The following is a 26290-nucleotide window of genomic DNA, read 5'->3' on the forward strand; positions in this document are numbered from 1 at the left end:
GATCCCAGGTAGGCGGGTGGATCACGAGGTCAGGAGATCGAGACCACGGTGAAACCCCGTCTCTACTAAAAATACAAAAAATTAGCCGGGCGTGGTGGTGGGCGCCTGCAGTCCCAGCTACTCGGAGAGGCTGAGGCAGGAGAATGGCGTGAACCCGGGAGGCGGAGCTTGCAGTGAGCCGAGATTGCGCCACTGCACTCCAGCCTGGGTGACAGAGCGAGACTCCATCTCAAAAAAAAAAAAAAACAAAGATCCCAGGTTAACGTTCCTTGTGGTCTCCAAGCCTGAAAGACAGGGAGGAGTCACTGTTCATTAGCGTCCGCTCTGGCTGCGCCAGGCAAAACTTTGCCCTGGGAGGAACTGTGACATTCTGCTCTCTTGATAAGAAGGTACAAAGCTGAGCTCCAGGAAGAGATTAAAGGCTTTGGGGGGCTGCTCCCGAAGCTGCCTCCTGTCTCTAGGTGAGCACTGGATGCTGCCACTCCTGACTGGAGAGACAGGGTTTCAGACAAGATGCTCAAAGTCATAGGGGATCCTGGATGAGATGGGCCAGGTATAGTTCTGGGGTTTGCTTGAGAGAATGAAAGTGAGTCCCTGAAGATCGATGTACCCTCCATGCCTAAAACCACCTCCTGAGAGCAGGGTCCTCATGAGAGTCTCGTTGCATGAGACAGTCAGGGTCATGCCATGGGCTCTGAATGAAGCCACTTCTGCCATCTTCATCCTGACTGTTCAGACCAGGCATCACTGGCTGTGCACAGTCTAGGTGGAGGGAGGGACATGTTTCTGCAGGAACTTGGCACAATGCTGTGTCTAAAAGGAATGCTTCATGTTGGTGCAGCCAAATAGAGCTGATCAGATGCTCTCTGTGGCCGTGGTTGATGGTTTCTTCTCAGTATTCATTCCCTCTTTTTCCTTAGTAATAGGGACCTCAGACACAAGAGCCTAGCTAAGAAGGATTCTACATTTTACATTCTCCACTTGCTTCTGAAGTTAAGCATCACAACAGCCCTATGAAGAGGAAACATCTCATATCCCCATTTTACAGGTGTAGAAAGAGGCTTAGGGGAGGGAGGCAACTTAACTGAGAGATCACGTGGAAGGTAAGTAGCAGTGCTTGGTTCAAACCAGGCAGTGTTGCCAGGAATCCTTTCTATCCTCAAACGACCTGCACAGCCTTTAATCCAGCAGTCCTGAGTGGTTAGGGAGCAGTGCACAAGACCGCCTTCACTTCTGATGCCAGCTGCACACTGGGGGGTCCCTGACCACATTCAGTTTTGATAGTTCACTAGTAGGACTCAGAACTCATTGAAAGCTGTTATCCTCATGTGATGTCTCATTACAGCAAAAGGATACAGATTAAAGTCAGCCAAGGGGAGAAGAGCATGGGGCAGGGTCCAGGGAATTCCAAATGGGGAGTTTCCAGTTGTCCTCTCCCAGTAGAATCATAGACAGTGGTAATTCCTCCTGACATGACATGTGACAACATGCATAGAGCATCGCCAACCAGAGACACTCACCCGAGCCTTGATGTCCTGGTGTGGCTTTGTCACATAGATGTGGATAACTGTCTACATGGCTGACCTTAGTTTCAGCTGCTCCACAGAGAGAGCTGATACCAGTGACCCAAAGTCCTATCGTTAGTTATATTATTGGACTATTTGGTGAAGTCCAAGGCTTTCAGGTAAACAAAGACACTCTAATCAGGCGAGACATTCCAGAGGCTTAGAGGCTCCCTCCCAGTAGCTGAGAGCAAAGGCCAGGCCTCTTTTTGGCAGGGTTCAGCTCTTTCCTACACAAGTCTACCTCTGGGACTCACCACGGATCTGCAGATGGGACTAGGCCAGAGACATCTTGGGCCAGCCTGCAGCCAGCTTGGTCTGGGTTGGAATCAGCTCTGGCTCTTGAGCTCTGTGGACTTGGGAGCTGCCCTCACTACTCAGAACTGGTGCACTCAAGTGTGAAATAGGGACCCCAGTCTTCACTTCTCAGATTAGAAATGGTCAGTGTGCCTTTGCTGAGGTCTGCTTTTGTGTAAATAGGGGACTACTTAAAGCCAATTATTTCTTAAATTGATGTTCAGTTTATTAAGTGTTCAAACCCCTTGACCCTTCAAATTCCACTCGTTGATTTCTTTCTTCTTTTCTTTTAAACTTAGTATAGTCACTGTCACTCTCTTTTACTGGAATTGAACAGACTAAGCTCCCTTAAACAGAGAGTTTGATTTAAAGAGTCACTTATGCATTCCATACATTCTTTTTTCTTTATAGTGCTTCAGCTGCCTACCGGGGCAAGTTCACAACCCAACAAGACCCCCACAAATTCTCAGACAGTTCTTGGAAATCTAATCTACTGAGCTTACAAATACATCAACAGTTAGATTCTTCCAGTGTTCCAGGTGTGTTCACAGAATTTATCAAACTCTTTCACATCTTTCACCTGAAAAAAATAATCACACTTCTAAAATCACCTTTACATCTCCTTCTGGAACCACTTTAGTGGCGTGTCAGATTTCCTAATACACATGCTATGGCGCCCATCCCGTGGAAGCTGGGGTTGAAGCATGAAGGATTTCTGACCTCCATATAGCTGTTTACAGGTCAGAGGCTTGGAACCAAGACCCAGGATCCAGAGGCTTCAGCTGCTCAGGGCGGTTGCCCCCAGGCCCTGAGACTGGCTCAATCCTTCTGTGTCAGTTGCAGTCGTAAAGTCCTAATACTCTCCTCTGAGACTGTTTTTTTTTTTCCATCTATAAAATGGATCAATAGTGGAACCAATCACATGAGTTGTTCTGGGAATTCAACAAATGTGGGGACAGGCACAGAGCTTAGAACAGTGTCTGGCACACAGTAGGCCCCATGTGTTTGCTTTTACTCCAATGAATTTATTATGATGTAAAGGGCTACCATTGGGCTGGCCCCCAGTAGATCCCTGATCATGGCAGATGCTCTTATTATGGTTATTGTTGTTGGCACAGCTGCCTTGCCTGGGGCAGGTCTAGGGGTCAGCTCAGGGTGCACAGTGGGGAACCTCCTGGCTGGAGGAGGACCTCATGAGGTGGTACCCAGGACTCCAAAGGGTCAGAAACACAGCCCCAGGCCTCCTTCCCTGTCTCTGCAGATGGGCCTGACTATGTGCTGCTGAGGAGCAATCCTGATGCCTTCAATGGCATCGTGACGGCTGAGATCAGCTCCCAGGTGTAAATGGAGTGTGTCTCCTATTCTTCCCAGATCTCAAGTACTGCTGGATCCACAACTCCTTCCTAAACTTCTCATATGCGAAGTTTTATCTCTTGAGGCTGGCCTGGTAGCAGATGGGCACTTACCAATGAATCGTGGAGAACCCTGTGGCCCAACTGACTATATACAGGGACGTCAGGATCCACGCCCCCCCGTGAGTGCAGCGGCTCCCCATCCAGGCTCACACTCTGCACATCTCTCTGCCTCCATGCTCTGCTAGGCAGTGCCCACCCTCAGGAGCGCCACCTCCACCCTACCATGACATGCTCACAAACCTCTGGGTGAAATCTCCCAGTCCTCTGAGGTTTGGGTCCAAAGCTGCCTCCTCTGTGAATCCTCTGGAGTCGTCAGATCAGAGTCAGGGTGAGTCGCAGGGAGATAAGAGGGGTAAGAGTGGTGGACATTAGCTGTGCACTTACCATGTGCCCACCACCATTCTAACCTGCTTGGCCCTTACTGTCTCTCTATGGAGGAAGTGAATGTGATTAGCCTCATCTCCACTTTACAGGTGACAAAACTGAGCCCCATGGAGTTTGAGTATTTTATTCAAGGCTTCAGTGCTAACCCACAGAAGAGGTGGGATTCAAGCCCGGGCAGGCCAAACCCACAGCCTGTGCCCTCAACTGTTCCCCTCAGCTCCCTCCAAGATGAGGAATTAGAAAGATGCAGGGATGGGATGGGATTTTGTCATAGCTCCATGACCATGACAAATCTCTACTCCCCACAAATTTCACCAAGCTCCTGGTTTGATTCTTGGGCCTCTAATAACAAAATATGAACAGGCTGCTCTCCCTGCCCCCAGGAGTAATAATAACTAACCTAATTTCCAGAGTTGATGGCACGTCTTATGGCATAACAGTGTGAAATAAATTATTATTATTATTAACTCCGTCATTGTTGTTACCGCTGGTAATTGCACCAACAACGTCAACTCCTTCCTCAGCTTCACCCGGCCTCTTTCCCCCACACAATGGCATCTTCCTCTTGTGCCCTTGGAAATCTTTAAAAGTATGAGGATGTTGAGGACTCTCGGGGCACAAGTGAAGCCCCCAGACCATCTCCTCCACCTCCTAGGGTCCCACGTGGGGAGGGCTTGGGCTTGGACTTGGTGGGAAGTTGGGCCCCTTCACCTATCTCTACCCAGGACTCTCCCGTGTTTCTTATGGACCTGAGATGTGACTTCGTCCCTGATTTCTCCCCGTAGGGCAAATCAGGCTCCATGTCCTCAGACCCGAGGACAAGACCAGAGGGGCAAGCAGGTGAGGAGAAGGTGATGGAGAAGGGCTGGGGTCTCCACAGGGCCTGTGAGGCTGGAAAGGGTCCAAGGTCTCTCTGGAGGGGACCAGCAAGAGAGGGACCCAGTCCAGTCACACCAAGGTCCAGAGATGGGGGCTCCTGGGGGAGGTCTGCAGAACTGACCAGGGCCCTGGGGATGAAATCATGGGCAGCATGGCCATTGGAGGCTCTATCTGCTGATCAGAGCTATGCAGGCTGGGGCAGGCCTTGCGCAGAGCTGGGCTGTAATTTCAGGCGCCTCCTTTCTCAGCTCCGGCGTGTCCAGGTTCTCAGATTCCTTCACCAGAGGCCATGGAGTCAACAGAGATGCTGTGAACTTATGGCTAAGGGGTGCCAATCAGTGGTTGCTTCACTCAGTGCCGGGTGAGAGAAGAGACCTCAGAATCAGGAAGGGATTAAATTCCAGCCCTGCCCTGAGTACCTGAGCGACCTGAACGCAGCCCCAGTGAGGCTCCCACACCTGGATGCACCATGGAACCATCAAGTCAGCATGATTAGCACATCTGTCAGCTCAAATTTTTTTTTGGTGACAACATTTAAACTCCTCTCTTTTAGCTATTGTGAATTATTCAATACATTACTCTGTCATTTGAAACAACACAGATGAACTTAGAGGATGTTATGTTGAATGAGATAAGCCAGGCACAGAGAGACAAACACGTTACAATCTCCCTATATTCGGAATCTAAAGTAGTCATCCTCAGAGAAGTAGAGAGGAGAATGATGGGTACCAGAGGCCGGGTCGGGGAGTGTGGACCGATTGGATGGAGAAAGGGAGCGTTTGGTCATCAGGCAGGCATTTTCAGTTAGACAAGAGGAATAAGTTCTGATGTCTTGTTGCACAGCATTGAGGGCTGCTAATTCTACTGGAATCAGCCTCAGACTCCTTTGCTGGAGGGGTCGTGACCCCTCAAACAAGCCTGAGCCTCTGCATTTTCTTACTTGGGGATCTTGATCTCTGAGTACTCATTGTTGGTGGCCTCTTGTCCTGATAGGTCCTGAGGCTCCACCTTATGAAAGCTGACGGATGCATACTGGATCTCTCCTTCCTCCCCTGAGGAGGGGGCAGCCAGGCCATGGTGTCGGGGGTTGTCGTCTGCCCAGGACTCAATCATGGTACCCTGAATGGAGAGAGAGAAGGGAGTCAGAGCAGAGCAGTGGAAATAGGATAAGGCGGGGAGAGTCACAAGTTGTTTGATTGATTGGCTGGTTTGGGTATGTTGCTCTGTATAGAATTAAACTTCATGAGTTCCTGCCTCTATCCCACGTTCATTTTATAGAAGTCTCCTTCATTTATACTTTCCTGCAATATTTAACACTTAATGAGCACCTCGTTTGGTGTTTATTAATCTTATTAACTTCCCACAACAACTCCATGAAGAAAGTAGCGTACCCAAACTCCCTGTTATGCCGGGACCCAATCCAGTCCCTTCCTTCTGACCCCAAAGCGTGGAGTCCTGCTGAGGCCCTCTGTGTGTGAGGCCCTGAGCCGGGTGCTGGATGGACTGTGGTGGACACAGTAGGTGTTGGCCCTGACCTCCTGAAGCTCACTTTTTAATTGAAAGAAGTTGGCAAAAATGACTGTCAAACAAATGAATATCTATGTGTGAATTATAAGATGGGCAGGAAGAGGCTAAGAGAGAGAATTACAGGGCCTTGATCTGGATGGGGCACCTGCTGTTAGGAAGCTCACAGTTTGGTGGTGTGGGGAGGACAAGCCAGTCAAAGAAATTATATCCCTCTGATAAGAAGTATAACTGCTCCCCAAAATGTCCATACCCTAATCCCCTGAAACCTGTGAATCTGTTACCTTACGTTGCTAAAGGGACTTTACAGATGGAGCTAGGTTAAGGATATTGAGATGGGGAGGTTATACTGGATTATTTGGGTGGGCCCAGTGGAATCACAGTAGTCCTTACAAGTGAAAGGAGGAGGGCATAGAAAGATTGGAAGATGCCAGGCTACTTGCCTTGCAAACAGAGGAAGGGACTTGAGCCAAGGAATGCAGGTGCCTCTAGAAGCCAGAAAGGGTGAGAAATTGCATCCTCCCCTGGAGCCTCCAGAAGGAACCAGCCCTGCCTGCCAATGCCTTGATTTTAGCCCAGTGACGCCCATTTTGGGGTTGTGACCTTCAGAACTTTAATCCATGTGTGTTGTTTGAAGCCAGGAAATGCGTGGTAATTTGTCACAGCAGCCACAGAAAACTAATATAGACTCACACAGCAGAGGGTGACAGAGGCTGCCTGGGAGGGTCCTCCTTCATCGCAGCCCTTCCCTGCTGCTCCCCTGCACAGAAGATGCTCCATGGAACTGTCAGTGATTTTGCTTGCCAGATTCTCTCTTGATTACTCAAATTAATATTCACACACATACCACGTCTCAGCACTGCTACTATCAAGGTCACTGTGACTACCACTTGGCTGAGTCTAAATGTCCACCTTGCAGTCTTCTCCTTCCTGGACTTTTCAGCAGCAGAGGACCCAGCTGCTCACCTTCCCTACACAGAAGCCCTTCTTGACTCAACTATAGGACATCGTGCTTTTCTGGGTCCACCTCACCTTCTTGGCAACCTTTTTGCCAATTGCTTCAGGTCTCCCTGACCTTAAATATCAGAGCAGACCCAGGTTCTTTTCTTCTTTATCTTTGCCTTGTGATCTCATCCACTGTGTTGGCTTCATGCCGTCAATAAGCTGATGACTCCCAAATCTATACCCCCAGCCCACTCCTCTCTCCTGACTATAGTCTTTGATCCAGTGGTATAATTCAAACCCCTGCGTTCTTGTCCAAAGACACACAAAACTCAACCTATTCAATCTGAACTCCTCCTTTTGTTTCCTAAATCCATTTCTTCTGCAATCTTCTCAGCCTCAATGATTGGCTGATTGGCACCTCCATTCTTCCCACTGCTCAGGGCAAAAATCTGGAAGTAATTCTTGCTCCCTTTCTGTGGCTCACATTCCAATTCCAATTCATTAACAAATCCCAGTAGGTTCCACTGCAGAATTCGTCTGGGAGACAGTCATGTCCACCACTGCTGCTATCTTGGTTCCAGCCAATACCACCTTCTTCCTGGGATATTCACCAGCCTCCTCTCTACCTCCTGTGCTCTGCCCTTCCTCTGCCACACACACGGTCTGTTCTGCACACAGTGGCCAGAGGAATCCCATTAAAACGAACGTTGATCATGTTCTTCTGGTCTACAGCCATACCACCCTGAACGTGCCCAATCTCATCTGATCATGTCCTTCTGCTCAAAACTCTCCAAATGCTCACAGTAGCCTGTGCAGTCAGACACGATTCACACATAGGCTCAACTCCTCCAAAGTCATTTCCTGCTCTTGGTCCTGCCTCCCTCTGTCTAATCACACAGATGTCCCATGGCTCCTCTCCTCTCCTCTTCCTGTGCCTGAGCCTCGCTTTGCTCCTCCCTCTGCCTGGAAGGCTCTTCAATCACACAATAAATGTCAGATCTGAGCCTCCTTCTGTTCCTACTGAAACTATTCCCAAATACGGAGGAAGATTGACTCTTCCCTAACTCATTCTATAAGGCCAGTATCATCCTGATACCAAAATCTGGCAAAGACACAACAAAAGAAGAAAACTTCAGGCCAATATCCTTGATGAACATTGATGCAAAAATCTTCAACAAAATACTTGCAAACTGAATCCATCAGCACATCAAAAGGCTAATCCACCATGATCAAGTCAGCTTCATGTTGGTTCAACATACACAAATCAATAAATGTGATTCACCACACAAACAGAACTAAAGACAAAAACAGATGATTATCTCAATAGATGCAGAAAAGGCTTTTGATAAAATTCAACATTGCTTCATGTTAAAAACTCTCAGTAAACTAGGTATTGAAGGAACATATCTCAAAATAGTAAGAGCTATCTATGGCGAACCCACAGCCAACATCATATGGAATATGGAAAAGCTGAAAGCATTCCCCTTGAAAGCCAGCACAAAACAAGGATGCCCTCTCTCACCACTCCTATTTAACATAGTATTGGAAATTCTGGCCAGAGCAATCAGGCAAGAGAAAAAAATAAAGAGCATCCAAATAGGAAGAAAGGAATTTATCCCTCTTTGCAGATGCATGATTCTGTATCTAGAAAATCTCGTAGTCCCAGCCCAAAAGCTTCTTAAATGATAAATAACTTCAGCAAAGTTTCAGGATACAAAATCAATATAGAAAAATCACTAGTATTTCTATACACCAGGAACTACCAAGCCAAGAGTCACATTAGGAACACAATCCCATTCACAACTGCCACAAAAAGAATACAATTTTTAGAAATACATCTAACCAGGGAGGTGAAAGAACTCTACAATGAGAATTACAAAACACTGCTCAAAGAAATCAAAGGTGACACAAATGGAAAAACATACTATGCTCATGGATAAGAAGAATCAAAATCATTAAAATGGCCATACTGCCCAAAGAAATTTATACATTCAATGCTATTTCTATCAAACTACCAATGAGATTCTTCACAGAACTAGAAAAAACAATTTTAAAATTCATATGAAACCAAAAAAGTGCCCAAATAGCCAAGGCAATCCTAAGCAAAAAGAAAAGCTGGAGGCATCACGTTACCCAAATTTAAACTATATTACAAGGCTACGGTAACCAAAACAGCATGGTACTGGTACAAAAACAGACATATAGACCAATGGAAAAGAATAGAGAGCCCAGAAATAAAGCCACACACCTACAACAATTTGATCTTCAACAAAGCTGACAAAAACAAGCCATGGGGAAAGGACTCCTGATTCAATAAATGGTGCTTGGATAACTGTCTAGCCACATGCAGAAGATTGAGTGGGACTGCTTCCTTATACCACATATAAAAATCAACTCAAGATAGGTTAAAAACTTAAATGTAAAACCCAAAACTGTAAAAACTCTGGAGGACAATGTAGGCAATACCATTCTGGACAAACAGGCAAAGATTTCATGACAAAGATGCCAAAGCAATCACAACAAAAGCAAAAATTGACAAATGGGATCTAATTAAACTTAAGAGCTCCTGCACAGCAAAAGAAACCATCAACAGAGTAAACAACCTACAGAATGGGAGAAAATACTTGCAAACTATGCATTAGGCAAAGGTCTAATATCCAGCATCTATAAGGAACTTAAACAAATTTACAAGAGAAAAACAACCTCATTAAAAAGTGAGCAAAGGACATGAACAGACATTTTTGGCCAACAGACATAAGAGAAAAAGCTCATTATCACTGATCACTAGAGAAACGCAAATCAGAACCACAATGAAATACCATCTTACACCAGTCAGAATGGCTATTCTTAAAAAGTAAAAAAAATCACAGAGGCTGGCAAGGCTGCAGAGAAAAGGGAACACTTATACTGTTGGCAGGAGTGTAAATTAGTTCAACCATTGTGGAAAGCAGTATGGTAATTTCCTAAAGAGCTAAAAGCAGAACTATCATTTGACATAGCAATCACATTACTGGTTATATACTCAGAGTAATAAAAATCATTCTACCATAAAGACACATACAAGCGAATATTCATTGTAGTACTATTCACAATAGCAAATACATGAAATTAACCTAAATGCCCATCAATGACAGAATGGATAAAGAAAATATGGTACATATACACCATGGAATACTCTGCAGCCATAAAAAAGAATGAGATTATGTCCTTTGTGGGAACATGGATGGAGCTGGAGGCCATTATCCTTAGCAAATGAACACAGGAACAGAAAACCAAATACTGCATGTTCTCACTTATAAGTGAGAGCTAAATGATGAGAACTCATGAACACAAAGAAGAAAACAACAGACACTGCAGCCCACTTGAAGGTGGAGGGTGGGAGGAGAGAGAGGAACAGAAAAAAATAACTATGGGGTACGAGGCTTAGTACCTGGGTGACAAAATAATCTGTACCACAAACCCCTCTGACCAGAGTTTATATATGTAACAAACCTGCACATGTACCCCCAAACCTAAAATAAGAGTTTTTTAAAAAACTGTCACAATTACTGAGATTTTTGGCACCTTCTTAAATTTTGCATGCTAGGTCAGGACCTCACTCATCTCACGCTAATTCCAGCCCTACTAGAGAGGTAGATGTTTAAGAGATGAGAATGTGCCGGGCTGCAGTTATGAAGTTTGGGCTTTTTCTCTAGGTTAGGGCTTGTCAAACTAGAGCCCTTGGGACAAATTCTACCCACTGCTTGTTTTTATAAATAAAGTTTTATTGGCACACAGCCAGCTAATCATTTACACATGGTCTACAGCTGATTTCCTGCTACATCAGTAGAGTTGAGGAGCTGCAATGAGACTGTGTAGGCCAGAAAGCCAAAAATATTTCCTATCTGGCCTTTCCAGGTAGTATTTTCTGGCTTCTGCTCTAGACAGTGTTGGGGGTGGGAACAGCTGTCCAGATGCAAAGAAACTGATCAGTGATGGCTTCTGAACGATTCCTCCCATCAGGGCAGGGGACACAAGAGGCAGGGAGGTGAAGAAGTCCAAGACAGAGATCCTCAGGCCTCAGCATTGAGAGGGTTTAGGATTGGTGGGGGTGGGAGCAATGCTAGCCATTCTTAGGGAGGAAAAATGGACAAGATTTGGTGAATGTGGAGCTATAGAGAAGAAAGGGAGGACAGAGAGGAGATAACTCCTCCTCTATGCCTGGCCTGAGAGAAAGTAGGTAGGAGGGACTGTCATGCAGTCAGCAAGATGGGGAATCCTGCAGGAGAAGCTGGATGGTGGGAAGGAGGAGGAGGTGAGGAGATAATTTTGGCCATGATGAGCAGAGCGATCCTGGGGGCCATCCTGTGGGAGGTGTCCAGGCTGGATGCTGGGTGTGGAGACGCCCACATCACTCACCTGAGAGGCCGAGCCCCTGATGGCGTTTGCATCCTCCATGCCTGTATCCCCCACGCCTGCTGCTGGCCTTGCCGATTTCTTCCTGTAGGACCTCACTCTGAGTGAAGAGACCAGAGAGCCTTTCAGTGTCGTCAGATCGGGGTGCAGTGGGCAGACCAACCCCTGCCCTGTATTTCCTATTGGGGCGCTGGAGGGGTAACTGAGATGGGACGGGGGTGGTCCAGTCCCAGAGACCCCAGTGTTAAAAACAGAGGCTCCTGCCTCCTGGATGGTGGCGCCCCAGGTTCACCACAGATGTGGAGCCCCACAGACAAGGGCGCTCTTGAACTTCTTGCCGTGCACCCGTGAGCTCATTCTTGCCCCAAGCTCTTGACCCATGCAGGCCCTTCCAGCTCTGGCTTCAGGGATCCTGCTCCCAGACCGCCCTCCCCCCGGACTCTCCCTCCCTCCCTAGGGTCAGTGCTCACACAATGAAGATGACGCAGAAGGAGAGGAAGACCAGGGCTGTGGCTCCAGCTCCCCCGACCGCCCCCAGCGTCACTCCTGATACAGGCCTCATTTTGCCTGGGGATGGATTGGAATTGTTTTGGGGATCCCACTCCAAGAATTGGGTCTCTTCTCCTCCCACTGCCTGTAGGGCCCCCGCTTGGGTACCCTAATCCCCCTTCCCAGAAACAAAGGGCAAGCATGGGAGGGAGGAGGAAGGGACAACTCCTGACGCCACTGAGGCATGAAAGTGGTGAGCGCAGCCTGCCTGTATTTGAAATTTTGATTTGTATTCACTGTCAAATTATTTTGCAATCATTTTTAGTTTTTAATGAAGATAATCACATCCAATATTATTTCACTTGCTTGCTGAGTTGTTTTATTTTTTTGTTTTTTAGTTGTGTGCCCAAAAGTGAGTGCCTTGCTTGTGTCACCCTAGTCCGGGCACTGGAAAGCAAGGCGCTTGTCCCCAAACACACCTGTCCAGCCCCAGCTCCTCCCCTCCAAGACCCACTCCTCCCCTCTTCCTACCTTACACCCCTTTCCTGGCAGGAGGAGGACAGCAGTGCCCTGGGTTGCGGGGAAGTTCCAGGCCTCACAGCTGAGCACAGACCAGAGCTGAGCTCCCGCTTGAAGCTCAGGGGCAGTGGGTGGCCCATGAGGGTGGGGCAGGTGTGTTCTCCAGCCCCTCCCTTTACCCACCTGTGTACTCGTGTTGCAGGGAGAGGTTCAGGGAAACGTGCTGGGAGCCCAGAGAGTTCTGAGCTCGGCAGGTGAATTCCCCTTCATCCCCCAGGTGCACTCGCAGCTCTAGTACCAGAGGGTTTGAGGGCTGTAAGGGGTACAGGGTCAGGCTCCTCCAGGTCCAGCTCAGCCTGGCAGGGGGATTGCTGTCAACAGCACAGACCAAGCGCAGAGACTGGCCCTCTAGGACTGAAAGAGATGAGCTGTTCCCCAGAGCTGTGGATGCTGTAGAGAAAAAGTTGGAGGGTCAAAGAGACAAAGTGATTGAAACAGGGAGGAAGGATACAGAATGAGACTAGGGAATGGAACAGACAGTGACGTAGGCTGGTGCAGGGACATACTTAGGTTCACCGCTCACTGTTGGGAATGTAAACTTGCCCACCTTTAATTGAGAACAACTTCACCATATCTTTCAAAATCAGAAAGAACATATGACACTGGTAAATTTTGCTTTTAGGAATTTATCCTATACACTTAGATATTCCTTGTGGGAGTAGATACAACTTTACTCATTGCAGTGTTCATGCCGTAGGATAAAATTAGTGCCATGATCTTCCATTAGGAGATGCCACAAAATCAGAGACTATTCAGACAGTGGAATCACATACATCCCTAGAAGAGGGTGCAAACAGTCTCACTACTGACATCAAACCACCTCTGAGATCCTCCAGGTGCACAAACCAAGGCTCAGGGCAGCCTGGACAGACACTGGTTGATTCTGGGGACGCATTTTGCTGTGAATTTTAAATTTTTGCCTACATGATTATAGCATGTATCCAAAAGAACGTAGCTCAAAACTGTTGGGTAAAATAAAAAGACGAGTTAGGTGGTCTCTTCAGGAGATGAAAGATAAGAGGCCCAAGGCCTGCCCCTGCTATGTGTATTTCCCCCCGTCCTTGCTGCGGGGTTGAGGAGGGTGTGTGTGCAGGAGTCTGAGGGGAGTGGGAGGAAGAGGACAGGTGCTCAGGTGGCCACAGAGGCTAAGGATGAGGAGGGGGCCTGGGTTCAACTACAAGGGAGTCTCATATCACCAGGATATGAGTCCAGGATGAGGAGGGGCCTGGCCCTGCCCTGAGCTGAAGGCCCTGCTCCCCCAGCCCCAGGGAGGGGGCTCCATCCTACCTGTGCCTTCTCCTTGGAAGACAGTCACAGTCAAGTTCTGAGGAGGGTCTGGGACAGAAAGACATGGAGACCCGCATCACTGTGAGGGCTGCGGACACTGGCCCTGTCTCCCCAGGAGCTGCGTAAATGGGGAAGGCAGAGCCAGTGTCCTCCTGACCCCACAACCAGCCCAGATTCTGGGACCCAGCACCAGTGTCGAGCCCCGACCCCATCCTCTGCCCTCAGGGACACGCCCCCCCCCCCCATCAGGGACCAGGGCGTCCTGGCTCAGCACTCACAGGACACATTGAGTCGGATGGTCCTGTTCGTGGTCACACCAGCCCCAGGCAAGGTCACCTGACAGGTGAGGCTGGTGCCGTGGTCCTGGGGCTGTGGGATGAGGGTGAGCACTGAGGAGCGGGTGGTGGAGGGGTGCAGGGGGGACAGGGAGGTCCCCATCCAGGAGATCATAGGAGGCGTCCCCTGCTCACAGGCCCAGGGCACAGAGCAGGTCAGATTCTGGAAGCAGCCAGACTCCAGGGTACCGGGGATGACGATGTTGGGCCTGTGGGTCAAGGCTGGTGAAGAGAGGGGGACTCAGGATCAGGACAGAGGATTCATGGTACAGCCTTGGGGGAAGCTTAGGCTCTGGTTCAGCTGCTGCCCTGAGCCCAAGTCGCTTCACCCTCAGCCCTCTTCCAGGGCAGAGGCCCCATCCCAGCTTTTCCCTGCCACCCCCATGACCTTTCCCTGTGGTGTCTCCTGGAGCCCGTGCCTTATCTGTCACATTCACAGAGAGCTGCTTCGTTTTGTAATTCCATCTTATCCGTCCTCTCTCCATCTGGAAGTAGTAGTTCCCCAAATCCCCCTTCCTGGCATCTCTGATGCTCAGGGAGCAGTTGTTGGTCTTCAGGTCCCCAAGGAGGTGGAATCGGCCCCGTGTCTCCTGGACTTTTCCATTTGGGATGTTTGTGACCACTGGATTATTCCATTGTATATTGATCCCTTTCTTGAACCAGCATCCATGGACAGGGCTAGAGTCAGTTCAGTTGTAATAGGGTTAAAGGACACTACAGGGCACAGAGACACACAAGCCCTCCTGCACCGTCGCCGACTCCGGCACCTCCAGCCTGTATCTTGACAGTGGGGCCTGGGACGCTGTGGGGAAATGAGGCTCAGCCCAGCCCCGACCGTCCCTCTCTTCGTTTGCCCACAAGAGAGGCAACAGCATCTCTGAGACAGAGGGTTCCTGGGCTCCCCGTGTGAGCAGAGAAAGGGGAGGGAGAGGAGGGGCAGGGCTGTGGGACCCGCAGGGGGCTGGAGAGGAGCTGGAGACCTCAACCCAGCACAGAAGAGAAACTGCAAACCCATACGCTATAGGAACTGTTTCCCTCTGCACAGAGTGAAGGGAACCCTAAAGCTCAGAGACCCTAGAGACCCACCCAGGGAGGAGCAGAGACCGTGTCCCACCTCCTACCTCTGGGCTTCCCTGGAGCACTAGGGCCTGCACCAGACATGTGGGTCCTGCCCTCCATGCCTCTGGACCATCATGGAGTTCCCTCCTGTCTTTTGAGCATCTGAATGTGGATCTCTGAGGAACTTGGGGCATGAGAGATGGAGGGGCCGTGTGCTGAGTCCCCCTGCCCAGGCTCAGGTGTCCCTGCTGCCCATGCTTTGCACTAGAAAGTGGTTCCTCCCTGGCCTGGCCTGAGAGAGTCACAGGGTTGTGTAGACCTAAAGCACTCAACTGGGTAGGACTTAACCCCCGAGGATGTTTGACAATGTGTGGAGATAATTGTTATTGTCTCACTGCATGGGTGGAGCGGGTGCTTCTGGCATCTGGTGGGGAGAGGCCTGGGATGCCGCTAAACCCCTGCCATGCCCAGGACAGGCCCCAAAACAAGGAGTCATATGGCCCCACATGCCACAATGCCATTGTCAGAGCAGGATGAGGATGTCAGCCCTGTGGGTCAGGGCTGGTGAGGGCAGGGGCTTGTAGGATCAGGAGGGGCATCCAAGTTGCGGTCCTGGGGAAGCTCAGGCTGTGGTCCAGCTCCTCCTCTGAGTCCATCACCCCCGGCCCCCTCCCAGGACATGTGTCCCGTCTCAGCCGTGCCCTAAAGCCCTAATCACATTTGCCTTTGGCCTCTCATGGAGCCCGTGCCTTACCTGTCACATGCACAGAGAGCTGGCGATATTTATAATTCCATTTTATCTTTCCTCTCTCCATACGATAGAAGTATGTCCCCGCATCACTCATTCTGGCATCTCTGATGCTCAGGGTGCAATTCTTGGTCTGTGGGTCCCCAAGGAGGTGGAATCGGTCCCGAGTTTCCTCCCGCACTGCCCGAGCTGGGTTGTTTGTGGCCACTGGAGCCTTCCAGCTTGTATCATCCCCTGCCCGGAACCAGTAGCCATGAACTGGGTCAGAGTCAGTCTGGCTGTCCACTGGGTAGGAGAAGGAGCAGCGCACATGGACACACAGGCCCTCCTGCACCGTCACAGAACTCTGCATCATCAGCAGGTAATTCTTCTGGTTACTCTCCTGTCCTTCCACCCTCTCCCTCCCCCAGAGCAGGGGCAGCAGCAGCAGCAGCAGCAGCAGCAGCATATCTGGGGTTGGAGGTGCCAGGGCCACCAGAGAACGTCTGCTCCTCAGGGTTCTTCTCTCAGGAACTGAGGGCTCAAGACTTAGAAGAGGCCCCACAGGAAGTCGGTGGTGAGATCAAAACAGTGACCTCCTTAGAAGAGGAACTTCACACACAGACACTGTCAGGGCTGGGTCAGCCCTGGGAGATCCACCATCCACCACCCTACGTTCACTCCTGGGTCCCTGACGCCAGAGCGGGAGACAGACTCACTCAGATTCCCACCTCATGCAGGGCCCACCCCACCTCCTGCCTCCCTCTCAATGCCTTCCCCTTAGGTGATATTTTCTGCAGGGTGAAAATAAGTCCCATTTGCCCAGACCCCTGAGTCACAGGCTGTGGATGTCTGTGTAGCTCGGAGGTGGGACTCGGGGCCATGAGAGACAGGGGTGCAGGTGGGGTGAGCAGGCAGCCTCTCATCCCGCCACCAGCAGACACGAGGTGGCACCCCCTTTCTGCACAATGAGGTCAACACAGCAGAGCCAGACACTGTCCCCAAGGAGTCACTGTGCAGTGGGGAGACACGGAGGCTCCTGACATCTGAGCTCCCCACAGCAGGAGCTTCAGTGGGGGGCACAGGCAGGGTGGGGTCACTCAGGTCGGGGGTTCAGTCTCAGGAGGACCGAGCGGACAGACATGGGGCTGTGGAGGTGAGGATTCCGCCTGTTGATACACGCCAAGGACACGGAGGGGAGCCCAGCCTGCAGGAGGCCGGGGAAGCTGAGGCTGTGATTGTTGTATTGGGGGGCTTGGAAGACAGGAAAGTCATAAGGGAAAGGATCAATGAAAAGAGCAGACACTTCTCCCATCCTCACAGCTCTCTGAGCACAAGGACGGTTCTCCTCACCACTGCTATCTCATGAGGCCTGGTTACTGCAGAGTGTGAGGGGTCTGCCGGCCCCGGGGCTTTGCTCCGGCAGGAGCTGCTCCTAGGGGTTCAGGTGAACAGGAGACGTGGAGCCAAGACACCAGCCCCGGGGCGTCCACCCTCAGTGATGGGCGGGATTTTCTGAGAGGAGAAACACGCACCGACTTCAACAGAAGATTATTTTAAATTGTGTGACTGGGCTGGGAGGAAGTGGGAAAAATCCTGCAAGCTGCAGCCCCCTGAGATCCAGGCCAGCTTTTCTTGAAACAGTTTTTTTTTGGGGGGGGGGGGGGGAATACAAGACATGTACATGAAAGTGTCCTCTAAAAAGCAACTCAGTGATTCACACAAAATAAGCACCCCTCAAGAACTAGAACATCACAAAAGAATTGTCAAGCCTCTCCCTTGAAATGAAGAAAGAGATTTTATTCATTCATTCACCCTTACATTCCCCTTTCCTATTGGCCATGCCCCCGCTCCCTCCTGAAGGAGCCCCTAGCCTCATTTTAATGATAATAGTCTTCCTGCTGTTCTATGTAGTTTTACCATCGGCACACGCTGCCTTGAAAATGCTAACTTCGCATAGGTTTTCCTGAAGACGTTGTATACATAGAAAATCCCAGTCTGTTTTCTTCCATACAGCTGCATTGATCTGCTCAGCCCACATCGTCCCCTAATTGTCCATAACCTAGGAGTAGATCATTTGGCTGTGACGATTGAGACAGGAAGATGCTGGGTTTGGGCATCCATAGCTACTCCCCGCCCTCACCTCCAATCCCTGCATTTGCAGCTAGTATCTCATCGTGCAGACCAATCTGCCTCCTGGGCACCCCCTCCTTGCCCAGTCACTCTCTCCCCATAAGGACATTTGCAGCACCTCAGTGGGCAGAAGTGTTACCGGATGGTACCATGCAGTTCCAGGCTCTTGGTGTCTTAAACAAAGAATTGGATGAGACACACACAGACAGCAAAGCAAGCAGCAGCAGTTTATTAAGCACAGTATCATACTCTTGGAGAGGGAGAGAGAACGGATCTCTATGAGGTGAGATCAGCATTACTTTGGGTCTTTTTATGTTTGTTTGTTTGTATGTTTGTTTGTTTGTTTGTTTGTTTTTCTTCGCTTCCCAAGGCTGCTAAATCTCTAGCCAGTGTCTGCCTTTTTTGGGGGGGAAGGGGTGGCGTGAGGTGGGGACGGAGTCTCACTCTGTCACCCAAGCTCGAATGCAGTGGCACGATTTTGGCTCACTGCAACCCCAACCTTCTGGGTTCAAGCGATTCTTCTGCCTCAGCCTCCCTAGTAGCTGGGACTACAGGCGCCCGCCACCATGCCTGGCTAATTTTTGTATTTTTAGTAGAGACGGGGTTTCACCAGGTTGACCAGGCTTGTCCCGAATTCCTGACCTCAAGTGATCCGCCCACCTTGGCCTCCCAAAGTGCTAGGATTACAGGCATGAGCCACTGCGCCTGGCCAGTGTCTGCCTTTTTGGTGGTTAAGTATGTTGCTTAGTTACTTTGACCCATCCCATAATTTTAAGTACATGTATAATATGCAGTCCATATGCATAAACTTTAATGAGCTGATTATCATACGGGGTAATGTTAAGGATACTTTTTCTCTCTAATGCACAGGCATAGCCCCTTACTGGTTTGGTCCAGATCCTGCTGGCCACGGGGGTCCTTGCTCACTTCTCTATCTTACTTTTTGTTTTGGCTGCTCAACTTCTGCCTCTTGCTTCTTGCTCACCCGTCCCCTCACCTTGCTTCTGCTCTCTGCTTTTACTTATTCTGCCCTTTATCCAACTTGTAATTCTCTTCGCTATTCTCCTGCCTCATTTGTCTATGCTCCTCCTGCCTCAGAAGGGCTAGACCATGACCCATCTCTTTCCCATAGTCCCCAGTTTACAATTAAAATCAGAAAAAAAATGGGAAGGAGAGACTTAAGGAAGCCACAGAATCTGTGGAAAGGAGGAACTTGTGAACCACGTATGACCCAGGGGAGCTGACAAGCCCTCTACTCCCACTTCCACAGTTCGGAGAGGAAGACATCAAGGTCCACAGTGACAAGTGCTGTGGTCTGAATATGTCACCTCAAAATTCATTTGTTGAAATTTGAATCCCCATGTGATAGTATTAGAAAGTATAATGTTTTGGGAGGCGATTAGGGTATGAGGACTCTGGGATTAGTCTAATGGGGTTAGTTCCCTCATCTGAGAGATCCAAGGGCATTTGCACAGCCCTTCCACCACATGAGAACATAAGGAAAAGGCACCATCTGTGAGGAAGCAAACTGTCTCCAGACACCAAACCTGCTGGCACCTTGGTCTTGGACTTCTCAGCCTCCAGAACTGTGAGAAATGAATTTCTGTTGTTTATAAACTGGCCAGTTTATGGTATTTTGTTGTAGCAGCCTGAATGGACAGAGATAGGAAGTGAATTGCCCAAATCACACAAGTCTCCTGGGCCCTGTCTCCTGCACCAATGTCTGCCCAGGAGCCACTTAATTAATCTTGTCTGCCCAGGACAGACTGGGCTGGGACAGGGGAAGCTGGTGTTACTTGGAGAGTGAAAAAACTGTCAAGTCTCTCACATGACACGAGGAAAGACATTTCTTTCATTCATTCATTCATTCATTCATTCTGTATTCAGATTGTGAGCACCCATGCTGTGCCTTGATCATTCATGCATTCCTTCATTCATTCTGTATTCAGATTGTGAGCACCCATGCTGTGCCTTCATCATTCATGCATTCCTTCATTCATTCTGTATTCAGATTGTGAGCACCCACGCTGTGCCTTGAGATTTCCAGCAAAGGGTAAGTGTTTGCCCAATCACTCCCTCCCAGGAGGGGAAGTTGCAGCATCTCAGTGGTCAGAAGGGCTGAGCCATGGCTGACAGTGATGTCCTGCATCTGTCCCGCAGGGCTGGGTGTCCACATCTGACTTCTGTCTTGAGCAGGAGGGGCTCAGTCAGGCCTCTCAGCCCTGCTCCCCTGGGGGCCTCCACACCTGCAGAGCCAACACGGGCCTCAGATTAGCATCGGCCACTTCAATTCTAACTCAGGCGGGACAGGACAGCTCAGCCCCACCTGGAACTCGAGGGCCAATCCCTCAGCTTCCCTAGAAAAGAGCAGGCCTGCTCACCTGGAGTAGTAGCTCCAGGTGAGGCCATGGGGGTTGGGGGGAAGCCAGTGCCCAGGAGGGCCCCATCAGGTGAGAACCAGGGGCCAGAAGCCCTCCTGCATTTCACTCACACATTTGCAGCCAGAGGGGCTTCCTGGGAAAGGGTAGAAGAGTGTGAGATTCTGTTCCCAGGCCTCCACCCCTCTGACAGCCCAAACACCTGACTAGGCTGCCTGCCCCAGCACCCGTCCTGCAACTCACTCTGCACAGAGGCTCAGGGAAATGTGCTGAGATCACAGTGGGTGGTGAGCCCAACAGGTCAATTCTCCTCCATCTCAGCCCCTATCTGAGGCAGCTCCAGGCCCCGGGGTGCTGAGAGCTGGGAGGAATTCAGTGTTCTTCCCTCTCAGGACCAGCTCGGCCGGGTGGGGTTGGGAGGTGGGGTGCTGTCAGCCACACAGACCACAGGGACTCTCCCTCCAGGACAGGCAGTGATGTGCCATTGTTCAGCGTCTTTGGGGCTGGATGAAAAAAAACAGAGAAAGCAGGAAGGGTGGTGCTGAGAGGTCAGTTTCTCCCTTACCTCCCATTCGGAATGAGACAGAAGACACATGACTGTTTGACTCATGCTCTTTTTTTTTTTTTTTTGAGATGGAGTCTCGCTCTGTCACCCAGGCTGGAGTGCAGTGGCGTGATCTCGGCTCACTGCAAGCTCTGCCTCCCGGGTTCAAGCGATTCTCCTGCCTCAGCCTCCTGAGTAGCTGGGATTACAGGCACATGCCGCCATGCCAGGTTAATTTTTGTATTTTTAGTAGAGACGGGATTTCACCATGTTGGTCAGGCTGGTCTCGAACTCCTGACCTCGTGATCCGCCCGCCTCAGCCTCCCAAAGTGCTGGGATTACAGGCGTGAGCCACCAAGCTTGGCCCCGCTCATGCTCTTATGTACACAAATCCCGGAGTCCATGCTAGCTGACAGACCCTGGAGGGAAGGAGGCTGAACTGAGATTGGAAGGGGGAGTGGGTCATATTGACGCATGACGGACAAGCATCACAAGTGAAGGACGAGGGATGTGCAAAGGCTCTGAAACAGCCTGGCAGATGAAGGGACCTGCACATATATCTGGGGTCTTCCAAGGGGACATGGAGGTGTTGGGGCATGACCAGCAGAGGAGCTTGGACTGAGGGTGCCGAGGAGTCACAGGGGACTCTGGGCCAGGAAGGGGTGGTGCTGGTACTGGGTGCGGGAAGGTCTTTCTGGGCTTGTGCTATCAGGGGCACAGCGTGGAGGGAAGACGGGAGGCTGGGGAGGGGCATGGAACAATGATCAAGACAGCAAAGAGGCTGGGTGCGGCGGCTCAGATCTGTTACCCCAGCACTTTGGGAGGCCAAGGCGGGTGGATCACCTGAGGTCAAGGAGTTCAAGACCACCCTGACCAACATGGTGAAACGCTGTTTCTACTAAAAGTACAAAAATTAGTCAGGCCTGGTGGCACCCTCCTGTAATCCCAGCTACTCGGAAGGCTGAGGCAGGAGAATCACTTGAACCAAGAAGGCGGAGGTTGCAGTGAGCTGAGATCCTACTACCGTACTCCAGCCTGGACGACAAGAGCGAAACTTCATCTTCAAAAAAAAAAAAAAAAAGCAAAGAGCAAAGGGCCTGGACATGCTGATGGAGGAGAGGGGACTAAGCAAGGAGGGCATGACGGGAGACATTGTTCAGGAAGTGAAGTTATAGCACCCACTGGCTCATGAGTACAGTGGATGAAAAGGGTGACATTTGGAGGAAGTGCTGCATCCTGAATGGGGTAAATGGGGGAAGACAGACGCCATGCATAAGAGGAGGATCAAGAGGCAGAAAGTAGGAGAGGCATCGAGACAGAGCTCAAAGCTGAGCCAGGCAAGGGTGAGCCAGGCATGGTGGCAGGTGCCTGTAATCCCAGTTACTCTGGAGGCTGAGGCATAAGAATCACCTGAACTCGGGAGGCAGAGGTCACAGTGAGCCGAGATCATGTCACTGCATTCTAGCCTGGGTGACAGAGCGAGACTCCATCTCAAAACAAAAAAACAAAAAACAAAAAAACTCATACTCTGGCCAGGCACATTTTGGGAGGCTGAAGCAGGAGGATCACTTGAGCCTAAGAGTTCAACACCAACCTGGGTGACACAGTGAGAACCCATCTCTGCCAAAAATTTAAAAATTAGCTGGACATGGTGGTGCCACCTGTAGTCCCTGCTACTTGGGAGGCTGAGGCAGGAGGATCGCTTGAACCTGGAAGGCAGAGGCTGCAGTGAGCAGAGATTGCGCCATTGCACTCAAGCCTGGGTGACACAGCAAGACTCTGTCTTAAAAAAAAAAAAAAGAATTCCTGATTCTGAGCTCCCTTCCCTCCTGACACCCATTGTTCTCAGGGGCCCAGGCATGGGCGTCCTGATCCGCCACTCATAAGAGACATTGAGCTGGATGGTTCTCCCCGTGGTCACACCAGCTCGGAGTAACTTCACCTGACAGGTGAGGTTGCTGCCATGGTCACATGGCTGTGGGTAAGGCTGAGAACTGAGGACTGGTTGGGAAGAGGGGTCTCGGGGACTGTAAAATTGATGGCTTCTCTTATCCGGAAGAAATTTGGTGGGGTTCCCTTCTCACCGGCCCATGATACGGTGCAAGTCAGATTTCCAGTGTCACCTGATTGCAGAGCTTCTGGACATGGATCTCAGGTGGCTGGGTCAGCACTAAAAAAGAGAAAGGGGCTGATTCCTGTTTCTGGGAGTGGGGGCACTCCCTGTGCCAGAGCCCCACCCCAGGGCCCCTGAATGCTTCCCATGACCCCGAATGAGGAGAAAGAGCTCCTTTTCTGGGACTTTCCTCTACTTGTCACGTGCAAGAACAACTTCTCACTTCCGTGACTGTATTTCATGTAATAACCTCTCTCCATCTGATAGAAGTACGTCCCTGTATCCACCTCATTGGCATCTCTGAGGCTCAGGGAGCAGCTGTAGGTCTGGGGATGACCAACAAGGTGAACTGGCCCTGGTTCTTCTCCTGCAATTGTTTGGGTTGTTTGTAGCCACTGGAGCGTTCCTTCCAGGAGTGGCTTCATCCTGGTAGCGGTAGCCATGAGCTAGGCCGGATCCTGCCCAGTAATACTTGGGGTAGAAAACAGCGCAGGGCACATGCCTGCACGTTCCCTCCTGCACCGTCATCAGCTCCTGCACTCTAAGGCCATCTCCTGGATCCTAAGCCAAAGCCCCTGGGGAGAGAAGGAGAGGCTCAGATGCTGACCCTGCTCCCCACTCAGGACCCCTCTGGGTCTGCTTACTTTCTCACCACCTGGATGGCAGCAGCACCAGCCCCAGCAGAATTGTGCCTTGAGCCATGAGCACCAGGCACTGCCCTGGGACAGTCTGGTCACAGGGTCCCTCCGTATGGGAAGAATAGTCTGGGAGAAACAAAGGTAAACTCCAACAGGAAGCCACAGGGTTTGGACAAAATGGTAATCGTGCACATAAGTGCAGTGTCAGACCCACCACTGCCAGAGATGGGAGGTTTTCTGAGATCAGCCTTCCCCTCTTCCCTGCTGTGCAGAACTCAGTGAGGTCCAGGGAAAGCAAAAGACTCCTCAGAGTTTGCTGGCGAATGTGTCTTTTGCCAGCAGAAAGACTTCCACGTGTGGAAGTGCTCATGAAAACGTGGAAATATTTCTGCCTTGCATATTCAGAAGAACTTACCAGTGAATTTCTTCCCCGGAAATCAGTGTTTGCTACTGAATGAATTCCTATATGAATATCAGTGCTGTAGTCTGGATGTTTGTCCCCTCAAACCTGTTGAGAATTGATCATTCTCAACAGGGGAGAGGTGGGGCCTCATGGGAGGTGCTTGGGTCATGGTGGTGGATTCCTCAGGAATAGATGAGTGCCCCTGCCTGCCAGTGAGTCGGTGCTCAGTCTGAGTCTGGCACCTCCCTCCCTCTCTTGCTTCCTCTCCTATCATGTTGTCTCTGCACACATCAGCCCCCTCTTCCACCATCCCCCACTAGGATTGGAAGTAGCCTGAGGACTTTACCAGATGCCCAGTCTCAAACCTTTCCAGACATCGGAATCATGGGCCAAATAAACCTTTTTTCTTTATAAATGACCCAGCCTCAGGTATTCCTTCAACCTGCAACACAAAACAGACTAAGACGATAGAACTATTTGGGTTTTTTTTTTTTTTCTTGAGACAGTCCCAGTTATTTATATTTTTGCAATAATCTTTTTATATTACATAAATTTTAAAATTAATTAGCAAATATATATGTGAAGTATTCTCTTATAGTCTTTTATTTGAGATAGGGTCTTGCTCTGTCACCCAGGCTGAAGTGCAGTGGCACAATCACAGCTCACTGCAGCCTTGACCTACTCAAGTGATCTTCCTACATTAGCCTCCCCAGTAGCTGGGACTACAGGTGCACACCCTCACACCTGGCTAATTTTTTTTTTATTTTTTCTGAAACAGGGATCTCACTATGTTGCCCAGTCTGGTGTCAAACTCCTGGCCTCAAGTGATCCTCCCACTTCAGCCTCCCAAATTGCTGGGATTATAGGCATGAGCCACTGTGTCCAGCTTCCTCTTATAGTCTTTTAAAATAAAAGATTTTGAAGCAAAACATACATGGAGAAAGCTGTTCCAACTATAAAGGTATGCCTGATCAATGTCTATGAAATGAATACATTTTTGTATCAACAACCTACACCCAGGAGCCTCACCAGTTCCCATTCCTAGGTATTAACCCGCCCGCAAAGTCACCAGTATAACTCCTATTATCATGGATTAGTTTTGTCTGTATTGTGTTTTTATGTAACTTTCAGTGTGTACTCCTTTCTTTTGAGATGGAGTCTCGCTCTGTCGCCCAGGCTGGAGTGCAGTGGCGTGATCTCAGCTCACTGCAAGCTCCACCTCCCGGGTTCACGCCATTCTCCTGCCTCAGCCTCCCGAGTAGCTGGGACTACAGGCCTCTGCCACCATGACCGGCTAATTTTTTGTATTTTTAGTAGAGACAGGGTTTCACCGTGTTAGCCAGGATAGTCTCGATCTCCTGACCTCGGCCTCCCAAAGGGCTAGGATTACAGGCATGAGCCACCACGCCCGGCCAGTGTGTACTCTTGTATCCGGCTTCTTCTTCTTTTTATTATTTATTTATTTATTTTTTTTTTTTGAGATGTAGTCTTGCATTGTCCCCCCGGCTGGAGTGCAGTGGCGTGATCTCAGCTCACTGCAACCTCTGCCTCCCATGTTCAAGCGATTCTCCTGCCTCAGCCTCCCAAGTAGCTGGGATTACAGGCACCCGCCACCACGCCCAGCTAATTTTTTGTATTTTTAGTAGAGACGGGGTTTCACTATGTTAGTCAGTCTGGTCTCAAACTCCTGACCTCGTGATCCACCTGCCTTGGCCTCCCAAAGTGCTGGGCTTACAGGCGTGAGCCACCGCGCCCGGCCATTGTATCTGGCTTCTTGTGCTCAATCTCTGTTTGTTAAATTTGTCCATGATGTTTCACCTGTCAATAATTCATTCATTCTCACTGCTGAAAGATCTCCATTCTGTGCATATACTGAACACTATGTAACTCTTCATTTTTAGATGGACTTTGAGATTATTTTTAGTTTGGGGCTATTATGAGGAGTCTGCTATGAGCATGTCTTCTGGTATGTATATGCATTTTTGTTGGGTATTTTTTAGAGTAGAATTTCTCAATAACCTCAACTCAAAACAGGGTGTTAAAAGATGTTAACTTCTGGTTATCCTCTGATATGGCCCCAGTAGTATGTAAGGCTTCTTCTCTGAAATTCTTTTTGTTTATTTTAGCCAGCTTTGTCTACGTGTATGAGTGGGCACATGTGCATATGGGGGCGGTGGCATCTCGGAAAATTCTCAGGGTTAATT

The 26290-nt window shown here is 49.8% G+C and overlaps 1 protein-coding gene across 3 annotated transcripts; it reads right to left on the bottom strand.

Annotated features, from left to right (window-relative positions):
* Positions 1 to 3433: 3433 nt before the first annotated feature.
* On the bottom strand, positions 3434 to 16444 carry SIGLEC7 (sialic acid binding Ig like lectin 7). Of its 3 annotated transcripts, XM_055238184.2 has the most exons (8): positions 15905 to 16444; positions 14035 to 14313; positions 13757 to 13804; positions 12593 to 12859; positions 11872 to 11968; positions 11405 to 11501; positions 5478 to 5656; positions 3434 to 3577 (listed from the first exon to the last, which is right to left on the bottom strand). In XM_055238184.2, exons 1-8 carry the CDS (start codon positions 16344 to 16346, stop codon positions 3493 to 3495), a joined length of 1494 nt encoding a protein of 497 aa, XP_055094159.2. In that variant the 5' UTR covers positions 16347 to 16444; the 3' UTR covers positions 3434 to 3492. The 3 variants fall into 3 exon arrangements, with proteins under 3 accessions (XP_055094159.2, XP_055094162.1, XP_063470997.1); XM_055238187.2 differs by lacking the exons at positions 3434 to 3577; positions 13757 to 13804; positions 14035 to 14313 and having other exon boundaries at positions 5193 to 5656; positions 15905 to 16414; XM_063614927.1 differs by lacking the exons at positions 3434 to 3577; positions 5478 to 5656; positions 11872 to 11968 and having other exon boundaries at positions 11424 to 11501; positions 15905 to 16414.
* Between the last annotated feature and the right edge of the window lie 9846 nt (positions 16445 to 26290).

This window comes from Symphalangus syndactylus, chromosome 13 (genome assembly GCF_028878055.3).
Source record: "Symphalangus syndactylus isolate Jambi chromosome 13, NHGRI_mSymSyn1-v2.1_pri, whole genome shotgun sequence".
Classification (NCBI taxonomy): domain Eukaryota; kingdom Metazoa; phylum Chordata; class Mammalia; order Primates; family Hylobatidae; genus Symphalangus; species Symphalangus syndactylus.

Coding starts and splice junctions, on each gene's coding strand:
- SIGLEC7 (XM_055238184.2), bottom strand. CDS start 16,346: ATGCTGCTGCTGCTGCTGCTGCTGCTGCTGCCCCTGCTCTGGGGGAGG. Junction 11,969..12,592: donor CCTGCAACACGAGTACACAG/GTGGGTAAAGGG, acceptor ATCCATCCCCAG/GCAAAATGAGGCCTGTATCA. Junction 3,578..5,477: donor TCAGAGATCAAGATCCCCAA/GTAAGAAAATGC, acceptor TGACGACTCCAG/AGGATTCACAGAGGAGGCAG.